This window comes from Macrosteles quadrilineatus, unplaced genomic scaffold, assembly GCF_028750875.1.
Source record: "Macrosteles quadrilineatus isolate MER2022 unplaced genomic scaffold, UCM_ALF_1.0 Scaffold_1__1_contigs__length_201487025, whole genome shotgun sequence".
In the NCBI taxonomy this organism is placed as follows: domain Eukaryota; kingdom Metazoa; phylum Arthropoda; class Insecta; order Hemiptera; family Cicadellidae; genus Macrosteles; species Macrosteles quadrilineatus.
Genome location: NW_026542594.1, coordinates 124,996,031 through 125,010,121, shown reverse-complemented (window position 1 = coordinate 125,010,121; position 14,091 = coordinate 124,996,031). Strand labels below are relative to the sequence as shown.

The 14,091-nt window shown below is 35.7% G+C and overlaps 1 protein-coding gene across 1 annotated transcript; it reads left to right on the top strand.

The window, feature by feature from the left end:
- The first annotated feature begins 9,675 nt into the window (after positions 1-9,675).
- LOC129000342 (uncharacterized protein K02A2.6-like) lies at positions 9,676-13,653 on the top strand. Its single transcript, XM_054427308.1, has one exon. The coding sequence runs from the start codon at positions 9,676-9,678 to the stop codon at positions 13,651-13,653; it is 3,978 nt and encodes a 1,325-aa protein (XP_054283283.1).
- The last annotated feature ends 438 nt before the right edge of the window (positions 13,654-14,091 follow it).

Below are 14,091 nucleotides of genomic sequence, written 5' to 3'. Positions count from 1 at the left end.
TATGGCTACGGTAGATGTGCTATACTATACCGTAAATTAAAAGAACCAAATTTTCTCAAACCATGTCCCTCCCCTATTGCAAACGCAGGGCACGAGTATAACTGCAATAAGCATTTTATAATTATATGCCAACCCCGTACGAAGGATGGGTACCCTGCTAGCTGTTCATAAAAAAAGTTTTTGAAAATGCTGTTTATACTAAAAGGTCCTTTCCTTAATACCAATTGTTTTTTTATTAAAGCAGTAAATTTTTGCTCATGTGCTGAAAATAAATACTTGCTGGCTTAAGATAGCATTTCAAGTTCCGAGATGTAGTAGAGCTCAGCCTGAAAAATAAAACTCTGTTTTGATATTCATATATTGAATTTTAATACATATAAAAACATCCCCATATCGTGAAAAATGGTTTGGATGGTAATTCCATTGGCCCCATTTCCGTTCAAGAAATTCGCAAGCACAAATTGCAGATTACAGATGGATTCTGAAAAAATTCCAACTCTGCTTTTACTTCCTTCGAGTGGCATTTCCAGCACACTATGATTCTTATTGGGGTTGAAAATAATATAAATTCCTTGGGTGTGATTACTACACCCACAATAAAAACTGAAACAAAATTGTAACCAGATTAATAGTACAGGTAAAATAGGGTTTTATAAACAACAACATTTGTACATTCATGAAATTTCACCTGTGAGTTACTAATAATATAAGAAACGAAGATCTGATGAGTCCACCAAAATTTTGGGCGTCCTAAGGCCCTTTTTGGGGCCCTTTTTGTTCCGAAGGGCCATTGTTCCTGAATAATTTTTGTTTTTACCTTTAAGGTCGAGTGAGGTGTGGTTTCTATATAAGGATAATTCTTTACTATTTAAGGAAAAAGGATCACAAGGAGTAAGAGAAAAAATGAAATACCCCCATCACAGCAAACCTGCAGACCTAGTGAATTTCCGTTTTACTTACTCGATTTTCAATTAAATCTAAAATAGCATTGCGTTTAACGATTACCTAGGTTTGCTGCTACAAGGAGGCTAATAAAGTGTGTTTATTGTAAAATATTAATAGCCTTAGTATAAAACAAATAAATTTGACAAGTTTGATCAAGATATATCTACTAACAAACAAACAAAAACATTTTACACTATTCTACATAAGAATAACATGGGAATTTTAAATTTACAAGTTTAGTTTTTTTTTATCCGTAACTAATAACCATACAAAAACACGTTAATATACTAAATTATTTGTTTTTAAGCTATTTAAAATGTTCTAGAGAAAAATTGGGAAAACTTTGTGTTTTTTAGGGTAAAGTAAATGAGAAAAACTCAATTTTTACCCCATAAACCTCGTTCCCATTGTTCAGGACAAAAATGCTTGTACCGACAATGCTGCTCTGATGTCTTAGTGCTGTCCTGGTCGTCATAACCATCAAAGACAACCGTACTTGTTACTTGTATTGATTGAAAATAATATTGAGGAACTTAAGATACAAGTTGCACACGTCAGCATGTATGAAAGGTGTTTTTGCACTACATTGTTCGTGCTTTAATATTGGTGTTGCCTGTTCTGCAATATGCAAGGTTTGTATAGGGGAATCCTGCTTGAACACCAACTTGGACAAAATCAGTAAAGATGGACAAGTTGCTAAGAAAAAAAAAAATGTTAATGAGTCGTCTGAGAATAATTATTGTGATGATGGAATTGTAAAGAGATATACTACGAAAAATTGTAGAAAAATAGCTTTAATTTAAGTAAATTTTTAGTTTAAGTAATTTTAATATGTAATGTAAGGTTTAATACAAATACAATTGTTTTAATTTTTAATAAATGTAAAAAAAAATAACTTAAATAACTACCTAAATAAATACATATCAATTTGAAATTGGTCTTAATAGATTTCCATAAAAAACACATTGAAAGATTATTCACACCCCCTTAAAAGTTGAAATTTTTGCGTAGTAACCTATGTTATTATGTTATAGTGTAAAACTTAATCCATACCCTTTTACCCACCATATAACCTAACCCCCCCCTTAAGGAGGATAACTTATCCCCCTTTAACTTCCCATATAGGAAATAAGCTATTACCGAAGGTCTTATGGTAAAAACATAGACCCGAAACCGATTTACGTTTTCATTTCCATGCCCCCAGAAGCCTAAAGCACCATCCACTCAAAATATTAGGCTATATATGTGTTTATATACATATATATAATATAATATATCCATGTTATATACGTGTCCCGTAAACATGATAAATCGAGTAATTTTGGTTCAATTTTAACAAAACTGGCATAAATCGGTCCATGGAACAGGGTTTTATGTGGTAAAATATGGTGATCTTTGACCCTCAAAACACAAAGTTTCCCAATTTTTCTCTAGAGCATTTTAAATAGCTTAAAGAAAACAAATAGTTTAGTATATTAAGAGGGGTCCCCTACCCCCGCCGAAAAAAACTTCAGAAAACCGCTTCGCGCGGTATCATATAGCGATTCTAGTTTTAACATTTAAATTGTGAACCAAACACCATTTTGTACATAAAGAGTGGTTCTACTAAGTTTGCTTTTTAAAAAATGTCTATGCTTACGCAATCAAGGGCAACGACTTGTCAAAGTTAGTGAACTTTACAGTTAAATAATAATATCTTTTTATGAAATTATCGATTTTTAATAAAGCAATATTAGTGCGAAATTTAACTAAAAATATCAAGTCACTTTTAGTTTCAAGAAAAGATTATTTTTTGTATGTGCAAAATGAAACCGCGTAAAACCTTGCACGGCGAAAAGTGCTATGATTCTGACGGACTCTAACGGCCCTTGTCGAAACTACTGTCTCGCGGAGGGACCACAATAATGTTAAATGGACCAGCAGACAGCAATCCTAGGGAATATTTTGTCGTCTTGTAGTTCCAACTAAACTCACCAGGGTCGCAGAAAATTGAAAACAGTTCGAGGTAGGGAACCCCCTTAAGGTATTTTGTAAGTGTATTAGTTACGAATTAAATTAAAAAATTTTAAATTTAAAATTCTATGTTATTCTTAAGGAGAATAGTGTAAAATGATTTTGTTTGTTTGTTTATAGACATGTCTTAAAACTTGTCAAATTTATTTGTTTTATACTAGGCTATTAATATTTTACTATAAAAACACACTTTATTAGCCTCCTTATAGCAGCAAACCTAAGTATTCATTAAACTCTATGCTATTTTAGATTTAATTGAAAATTTGGCAAATGAAAATTCGCTTAGTCTGCAGGTTTGCTGTGACGGGGGTATTTAATATTTTCTCTTACTCCTTGTGATCCTTCCCTCTTATATAGTAAAGAATTAAAGTTATTTTCAATAATCCCCTTTTAAATAGAGCATGGCGGTAACTAATTTTATTACTTTATAAATAAATCTTTAAATATCGTAAAAAGTATTTATATTTCGAAACACCCTGTATGGAGTGGTTTAATACACTTAAAACTAGTCCCAATCGATTCAAAATAACTAAAACCATCGAAAACCACCCCTCACTCGACCTTAAGCGTAAAAACAAAATTACCGGTATTCAGGAACAAGGGCCCTTCGGAACAAAAAGGGCCCCAAAAAGGGCATTAGGACGCCCAAAATTTTGAGGACTCATTGGATCTTCATTTCTCATATTATTAGAAACTTACGGGTGAAATTTCATGAATGTACAAATTTTGTTGTTTATATGGAGTGTTTTTGTATTATTTTACCTGTACTATAACTGGATAGAATTGGAATTGACAGCAACTGTTATGAACATATGAAGCTAATTGTCACCATAGCAACCTGTTATGTTTATTATTCAATGATGTTTACTTTCTATTCTGATTTAATACAACACAGTTTACTTTAATTTCAACACTCTGTCTTTTAACTATTCAAATACTCCACTCGAGTCATCTCAGTTGGCGACAATTTGGTAAAAAACTATTATCAATTCTTGTTTTATTCTATTATTTTCAAGATATTTTATTTTGTTAAACATTAACTTAAAATGAATGAAGAACAATTTGAAAGACTCATGAATGTTTTGACCACAGCTTCTAGGTAATAAAACTTCAACTCTTCAGATCAATCCTTTTGAACAATTTGATCCAAATAATGATAAATTTAAATCATATTTAGAACGTTTTGAAAATTATTGCAATTTGAAGAACATGAATGAAGATAAGATGAAAGCTCAACTCCTGTGCTCATCTATTCGGTAAGGAACATTACAATAATCTGACAACTCCGTTAGGCCCAGACAATCCTGTAAAAGACTTAAATTTTTCAAATTCGAACATTTCACAGTGATGTTGTCTTGTCACCTAGTATCTCATATTGCACAACACTATTTCCTCAGTTTTTCACAACAGTTACATCAATCTATCTCTGACTTTGTCACAGTCCTGAAAGGTAACCTGAATTATTGTAATTTTTACACTTCTTGCAATGAATGTGAAAGTAAAATTTCAATTGCTGATGAATTTCTCCGCCCTCAATTTATTAGAGGACTAAAAGACAATTGGATACGAGAACAACTTCTACAAGACACTAATCTCAACAGTTTTGACACACTCCTCAAGAGAGCAATTGCCCTAGAAGCTTCCTGCTATGAATAAAATAAAATTTGTAATCCTGTCACACAATCCTCAAGTGAAAATGCCGATACACACAAAATTGATAGGCATTCAATGTCTAAGACAAAGGAATATCAAAGTTTCAAGCAATTTAAGACTCCCAAATATGATGACCCCGGTTCCAATAGATCTCAATCACAACAATTCGTAACAAAAGCTTAAGAAGACGCATTGACTACAAAGCTTTGGGTATTGATTTTTTTGTTTTGGTATTGAGACTTTGTTTCAAATGTGGTAGATCAAACCATCAATCTAATGAATGCGAAACTAATCAAAATAACATTAAATTCACTTCTTGTGGAAAACAAGGACATGTAGGCCTATCAAAAGTTTGTATCACTTCTCTACTAAAGAACTCTAGAGAACAAACACCCTGTTGTCTCATTACACTGAAGATGAATCCAGCCACCCAGATGAGAATGGAATCACACAAATCAACGTCGTAGAAGATCTTTACACAGTAGGACCAGAATCAGACAAATACATGGTTAAAGTCACTATCAACAACAAGCCTCGGACATTTGAAGTAGACTCTGGTGCACGATTTTCCTTAATCTCAGAAACTGACTTTGATAAACTTGGACTTAAAGTGCCACTTTAACCAACTCAACTCCTATCTCATTTCGCTCCTACTCTGATCATATAATAAAACCTAAAAGTAAACTAACTGTCTCAGTCTCTTACAATTTTTATTTATTTTTTTTTTTTTTAGGGAGAGGAGGGAAAACGCTTTTACGCACACAGGTAGCCAGCCTGTAGTGTGAGACTCCTGAAAATTATCAGACTACTCACTAAAAAACCCCCTCTACTCTGTTGGACACAGACCTGGAATTGTTTGTCACATTACTTCAAGTCAGTCTCTTACAATAAAAATCACTAAATGCTGATTTATTTATAGTACCTGCGGGTCATGCGGCTTTGTTAGGACGAATTTGGATTCGTGGACTTGAAATTGAACTCAATGAGGTAGAAAACAGAAAACAATCACAGATGAATACAGTTTATGTTAATCTAGTTCCGTCTCTAGAGGATATATTCGAAAATACTCAGCAATTTTCTAAGAAAGAATCGGATGTGTTCCCAATGTTGAAGTCAAACTCCAACTCAAGAGATAATGAAAAACCAGTTTTTACCAGGGAACGAGATGTCCCTTTCGCTTTACGAGAGAGAGTAGAAAATGAACTTACAACCCTCGAGTCTCAAGGAATCACAACTCCAGTCGAATCAAGTGATTAGGGGTCACCGTTGGTTGCTATCCCAAAGCCAGATGGAGGAGTCAGACTATGCGTGGATTACAAGTGTGGGGTTAATTCAAAACTTGTCTCATACTACCACCCCATTCGACGCATAGATGATGTCCTACATAGTCTCTGCAGATCAAGATACTTCTGTACCGGTAAGTTGGATCTTCATAAGGCTTATTTGCATCTAAAAGTCTAAGAAAAGGGAAGTAAGATTCAAATAATATCAACCCATACAGGAATGTTCAACATGAATCGTCTCAGTTCCGGAATAAAAACAGCCCCTTCTGAGTTTAATAGAATTTTGTCACAACTGTTGTAATTCCCAAACGTCTTCGAAATCTAATTCTGAATGAGCTCCATGAATTACACCTCGGAATTACTAAAATGAAACAGCTTGCTAGAAAATATGTATTTTGGGAAGGTTTGGACAGAGAAATAGAAATACTGCCCCTAACCATCCTGCAACAAATGGCCTGGCGGAATGAAACATACAAACTTGAAACTTTAAATAGAAGACTTATTGCTGCTGCCGATGATCCAACCCCAATTACCACAAAGCTACAAAACATTATGTTCAGATATCGAGCAACATCTTTAGCATCAGGCAAGACTCCAGCAGAGTTGTATTTGAACAGAAAGATTCGGATTAGACTTGATAAACTTCACCCAAACCCAAAAAGTCCATCAAAATCAATTGCTCTTCTTCGCGTCCGCTCTCTTAAAGTGGGGGAGAGGGTTCAGGCAAGAGTTCACCTGGGAAATAAAGACAAATGGCAGTTTGGTACAGTCAAGAAAAAATTAGGTCAATACCATTACATTGTTGAATTGGATCCTGGACGAAGTTCAAAACGGCACATCAATCAATTGATTTTGACTCTTGTATCCAAGAAAAGAGTTACCTTTACAACACACAACAAACAAGATAGTTCTGTTGTTCCAAGATGGATACCTATTATAGACTGTCAAGCACCACCAAAAGAGATCCATCCAGAGTCTGAATCAGATACAAATAATCCAACAGAACTAGACAGTACTCTAAGGGAAGAAAATCTAGACAACCCTCAAGCCACAGAACCAGGTGAACAAAAAGAAAATAAATCATCTCGTCCTTCCAGACAACACAAGGTTCCATCCTATCTTAAGGACTTTGCTCTCCAGTGATTACGTGGGGGAGAATGTTATGAACATATGAAGCTAATTGTCACCATTATAGCAACCTGTAATGTTTATTATTCAATGATGTTTACTTTCTATTCTGATTTAATACAACACAGTTTACTTTTCAACACTCTGTCTTTAAACTATTCAAATATTTCACTCGAGTCATCTCAGCAACTAACTAGGATCAGCGTCATTTTGTACACTAAATTTCAGCTAGTTCACCAAAATCAACTTGTCAACAGACAAGAAATGTATTCCTAGAGGTATTCAGAGACTGATTGGCCATACACTCGTGTGATAGTGTGCAGCATCCGTGATCATCGCCTGCAGTCATAGCTACAATTGGAATACTTCTCTGCGATCGGGGCAACAACCATGATCATTTCTTACAAACACTGTGACTCCTAAAAATAGAGGAACATTGTGATCTTATTTGGTGATCGAGATTTTTTACTTGACTCGACGACACAAAGAAGACAAAAGGCGATTTTCAGCGGATTTTTTAAACTGTCAACTATTCAAAACCTCAAATATCCCAGTCCCATACACAATTCTAAGCTTTTTACAATTTTTTGATTGTTTTTCCTACAAGCAACCACACTTTTTGCTCCTGCCTAAAGCCGGCTCTGTTCAGAGAGTATAATATTAGGCTGGAGCTGAAATTCCCACGACCCTCACAGTTATTTCACGAGATTGCAATTATTTTATGGTAGGAAGGAATTCAATAACACTACACAGGGCAGTTGAGAATTGCTAAATGGAAGATATATTTACAAATATAACATCGGTTACAACAAGTCTGTTATTCAATAAAATTAAGCATAGCACAAATTGTTGCATAAAAGCTAAACTGAAAAATGAGTGATTAAAAAGTAACTATTCAGCTTGATGACCAATGATTTACACAGTAAGGCAAATCCAAACAACATTCACATACTCGATAAGGCAAGCATAAAGAGACCGAGTAAGGCAACCTTATAACAATGTGAGGTTTGGCCAAGACTTACGTATAGGGTAACTAACAACTAACGCAACAATGAAAAATCATTTATTGGTCCTCTGTTCTTTCTGAGTTGGTTGTGTAATATGCAGGCTTCAAAACTTTGTAGGTAATTTACTTTCTTCTTCAAAACCAAGCACTAGGCTATACTTACTACCCCAAGAAAAAAGTTATAATTATTTTAAGTACCTACTTAGTTTAGAGGATAAACAGCAGAAAAGGGAAAATACCCCGTCACAGCAAACGTGCGGACTAAGTGAATTTCCATTTGCCTGATTGGGTTTTCAAATTAAATCTATATGCTTATTTAATACGCAAGCAGGTTTTTTGTGACAATTACTCCTCCGAAACTACTGAACCGATTGACATGTTTTTGGTGTCATTGGAAAGAGCATAACAAGCAAGAAACATTGGAAGCTCCAATAGCTGATTTTGGCATTGGAAGTTGTGCAGGAAACTTGCAGGAAATTAGAGAATGAGGCCCTGGGGACCTTTAAAGTTTTGTATTTCTCCATAAGATTAACATGGGAAACAAAAATTTTTATGAAACTGCAGCTGTTGTCAGAAATTAAAAGTGAGAAGAAGAACATATGTTAATTGTAAACAGTTAATAAGTTTGCTAATTTAACAGTTTTCTACAAACATTACTGACCTGGTTGAAATGAAATATTTACTATTTGAATTTGGGTTAACACTGTGCTGTATTTCTTAGTAATCCTTGAAAGAGCCAAGTTGCAAACCATGGAAACATAGGAAAGTCATAAAACACCACCAACGAGAAGAAATATAAATTTTTTTTATTTATAACTGATATTATGTACAACCTAATGGGGCAATGAGTAAGGCTATTTGTAGAAAAAACAAAATTAGCTTTTCAAAAATGAATAGATATTTACAAGAAATGTTGATTATGTCGATCTATTATGTATATCTTGAGTATTTGTATAATCTTTGAGTCAAATTTTTTCAAGTCATCAGAAATTATGACTGTTCAGAAATTATGTTCGTTTTAAAATAACGCCTGTAATACTAGTTAGGTTTAACGAGTATTTAGGTTTGTTGCTACAGACAGGGAAAGTGTTTTAGTAAAATATTAACTGCTTAGTATAAAATAAATTGGCCAAGTTTGATCAAAAAACATCCAGAAACAAGCTAACTACAACAGTTTTCTTATTCAACATTAACATGGGAATTTTAAATTTACATTTTTTAAAATTTTTTCTGTAACCAATAACGGTACATAAATACTTCAATTCACTAAATTTGTTTTTTATGCTGTTCAAAATAGTTTAGAGATATTGGAATATTTTATGTTTTGAGGGTTAAAACTTGTAAAAACCAATGTTTACCCCCTAAAACCCCTTTTCCATAGTCTGATCATGCTGGTTCACGAAGTAGTTTTAATAAACGTAGGATTACACATTATTTGCAACAAATTTAATCAAAATCGGATAATTTTTGCTTGAGTTTTCATGCTAACGGACTGTAGGATTATTGTTATCAGCTGAGTTATAAAGTTATGAATCATCTGCTATTTGGTTTGTTTACATGATTATTGTTTTTGTAAATAAATAGTTTTTGATTGAGTTTACTTAAATGAGTTTTATAAATTAATTATTCTATATTGGCGACGAGGAAATGCCGAGGAAAACAGACCAGTCTCAGTATAAGAGTGTAATTGATTTTAGTAAGATGTCTTGCATACAAGATAGAATGAGCAGATTTTCATTTAAAGAATATAATAGTGAACAATTGTGGGAAGACTACATAGCTCGTTTTGAGTTGACCTGCAGAGTTAAGGGACTGGGTGGTGCTGACTCAGAAGAACAAGCGGCTCGGCGAGATCTTCTGTTGGCAAATATCGGAGAGGAGCACCTCAGGGCACTGTCGGACCAGATGTATCCAAGGGCCTGGGAGGAGTGCACCTACGACGAAGTCAAAGAGGAAGCCAACCGGTTGTTCAAGCCTACAAGGACCCTTTTTGCAACAAGGTTTGAGTTTGAAAGAGCTATAAGAAAAGATGGTGAGACATTTATTTTGTTTTATAACAGATTGAAGTCTTTAGCTAGAAGTTGTAAATATGGAGATAGCTTAGATGAACGAGTACGAGATAGGTTTGCAGTAGGAAGCAACTGTCCAGAATTTGAAGTCGAAGTCAGACAAAGATGGCCCGAGGGAGTTGATAACCGAGGTGAGCGTGTTAAGTCAACAGTAGTACTAGAGTTAGCTCAATCCATGGAACGTGCGAGAGAAGAAGTTTCCAAACATGCGTGTAAAAATGAGATTTTCAAAGTAAGTGACAGTAAGGAAAAGAGGAAACCAGAGGTACAGAAATCTACGGGCTTCAATAGGTGTTATAGATGTGGGTTTACACATGACCCTAGTGAAGATAGATGTCCTGCTATTTCTGCTGTGTGCAAGAAATGTTCAAAGAAAGGCCACTTCGCAAGAATGTGCAAAAGTAAAAATAATTTTGTCAAGAGAACAGATGGTAATTTGAGAAAAGTAGATGATTCTTGTAATCAAACTTATGATGATGAGTGTAGTTCTGATATTGATGTTAGTGGTACACAAATTAGGTCAGTCAAGAGTAAGGTTCCCAGAGCTACAATAGATGTAGAATTGAACGGGTATAATGTTAGAATGGAGTTTGATTCCGGGGCTCGGGTAAGTGCTATAAGTTTGTCTCTTTGGGATAGGATAAATTCAAGTGGCGAATCTCTCAAAAAGACGTCTGATGTCATCACTGGCTATGGGAAAAATAAGCTAGAAGTCATGGGTAAGGCTTTTGTGGACGTTACTTTACGTAATCGCACTAAGCGATTGCCGGTCATTGTATTACTAGAAGATGATGTTCCATTATTTGGGTTGCCGTGGAGTGTAGCTTTCAATCTTAATTTACCTAGAGAAGTAATGGTTAGGCGTATTGACAATGGAAAGACAAGTAGTAAAGAGGCAGGTAAGAACGAAGAAAGTTATAGAAAAGAGTTACAAAAAGAAGTAGAGGCATTAACTCAGGAGTTTTCCGAACTCTTTCGTGATGAGCTAGGAACGATATCTGACTCTAATGAGGTCATCCATCTAAAAAGTGGAACAAACCCTGTATCTTACGGGGCACGACGAGTTCCATTCCCCTTAAGGGAGGCAGTGGAGCGAGAATTACAGAGATTAGTACAGGAAGGAGTTTTGGAAGCAGTGGACCCTTCCGAAACACCGATAGAATGGAGTACCCCAACAGTCAACGTAGACAAGGGTGGAGGCAGAGTAAGAATCTGTGGCGATTTTCGTACAACCTTGAATCCAAACATCGTCCCGGAAAGACACCTCTTGCCAACCTTTGATGACTTGACTTCCAAATTAACTGATGGAAAGATATTTTCAGTCATAGATCTTCGAGACGCGTACTTGCAAATGAAAGTACACCCCGAGTCCCAAAAGTATCTGACAATAGCAACTCATGTAGGTTACTTTCGCTACAAAAGGTTGCCCTTTGGACTTTCCTCGAGTCCGGCAAAATTTCAAAGGTATATGGAAAGTTTACTAAAAGGACTTAATGTCGGAGTTCTACTTGATGACATAATCATTTCTAGTAAGGATAAGACTACCCATATAACCACTCTTAGAGAAGTTTTGAGGCGGCTAGAATCAAGTGGAATAAGAGCAAAACTATCAAAATGTAAGTTCTTTCAGAAATCTGTAAAGTATTTAGGTCATACAATAGATGGGAATGGTATTCATCCCTCCGAAGACAAAGTTGAAACCATAAGACACGCACCAAGGCCAAGAAACGTGAAAGAATTACGAGCTTTTCTAGGAGCACTAAACTTTTACGAAAGGTACATACCTAATCTTCATGCGATCGCTTCGAACTTGCATAAGCTGACTGGTACGAAGACTAAATGGAAATGGACTGACACCGAACAAACTACGTTCGACAAGTTGAAGAATATCCTGTCATTAGAGAAGACATTAGTTCCATACGACATATCAAAGCCGATCATTATTGAATGTGATGCTTGTGAACAAGGGGTTGGTGCAGTACTGTTACATTTGATGCCGGATGGAACGGAAAGGCCAGTCATGTACGCCTCGAGGACACTAACGGAAGCAGAAAAAAGGTATGCTACAGTTGACAAGGAAGCGATGGCGTTAGTTTTTGCAGTGAAGAAGTTTAGACAATACCTCAGTGGGAGACATTTCAAGGTGAGGACGGACCACAAGCCACTTGAAAGAATATTCGGAATGCATCGAGATCTTACCAAAGTAGTAAACAACCGATTGGTTCGTTGGGCTTTGTATTTAATGGAGTATGATTTTGAGATCCAGTACATCAAAGGACAGGATAATTGTTTGGCTGATTTTTTGTCTAGATTTTCACTCAAGACACAAGAAGTATTGGATCCAGATGAGAGAGAGATTCGAGCATTGGTTCAGGAGAAAATCGACGTCGTTTATCCAAATCAAGAACTTGTACTGGAGTATAAGAAAGACCCAAATATGAAGAAACTTATAGATTACCTGGAACATGGTTGGCCAAAAGATACAGGAAACTTACCACCATCCATGAAACCATATTGGAATAAGAGAGAAGAGCTGACATTAGAAAACGGTATAATCATGCGATTAGGAAGAATAGTGGTGCCACAGATTTTGAGAGAAAATGTATTAAAAGAACTCCACAAAGGACATCCTGGAATAGAGGCCATGAGATCCCTATCAAGGTATTATGTATGGTGGCCTAATCTGAATAAGGATGTCGAGGTTTATGTCCGTAGATGCCACCCTTGCCAGAGTAACCGATCATTTGACACAGAAGTACCTCTATATCCTTGGAATGTGCCAAGTGATCCTTGGGAGCGAATTCATCTCGACTTCGCAGGACCATTCGACAACCGATTCTGGTTAGTAGGAATCGATGCTTACTCAAAATGGGTTGAGATCGAAGTTATGGACCGTACGACAACTGCTGCTCTTGTAAATAGATTAAGGACTTGGTTTTCGAGGTACGGCGTTCCTAAAAAAATTGTATCCGATAATGGCACCCCCTTCACGTCCCATGAGTTTAAGACTTTTTGTAAGAACAATAACATATGTCATGTCACATCGGCACCGTATCATCCAAAAACCAATGGTTTGGTAGAGAGGATTATCAGAACCTTCAAGAGTAGATACAGTGCTTGCAAACAAGAAGGTCTCAGTTCATCACTTGCACTTTTACAAGTGTTGCTTGCGTATCGAAACACCCCACAAAAGACCACAGGACAACCACCATCAGTCCTTTTCTATGGTAGAAGAATACCAACAGCTTTGGATAGGTGGAGGTGTAATAGCAGAGAGAGAATAGAGAATCAAGTGTGGCGACAGAAGTACTACCACGACTTAAAATCTAAACAAAAGGAGTTTTCTGCCAAACAAGAAGTGTGGGTTCAAAATGAAACGAAGAAGGGCTGGAGACCAGGAACTGTACAAGAAAGGACGGGAGAGCTATCATACAACGTTTTAGTTGGGGGTGAAATAAAGAGAAAACACGCTGACCAGCTGAGAGCAAGAGAAGGTGCAACTGATCCACCTCAATGGAAAATGCAAACGGAACCTGAAGATGAACACAGTTTCTGAAATTCAGCCTAAATTGGGTGGGGAGAAATGTAGGATTATTGTTATCAGCTGAGTTATAAAGTTATGAATCATCTGCTATTTGGTTTGTTTACATGATTATTGTTTTTGTAAATAAATAGTTTTTGATTGAGTTTACTTAAATGAGTTTTATAAATTAATTATTCTATACGGACACACATATATTATATATATATATATATATTTGAATGAATTTAATCACTAGTACCCATCTAAATTAATTTTATTAAAAAGGGTACAAGTGTTTAATAATACATTCAATTATACATAGATATAGTAGCCCCAATCACAATAATGTATATAATTAATTAATATATATATACAGGGTGCGGAAAAAAAACAAATCTATTTTCTGCAGCACACTGTTCAGCGACAGGTCGTCCGAGGGTGGTGGGAGTATGCTTGTTGGAAAGCCTACAC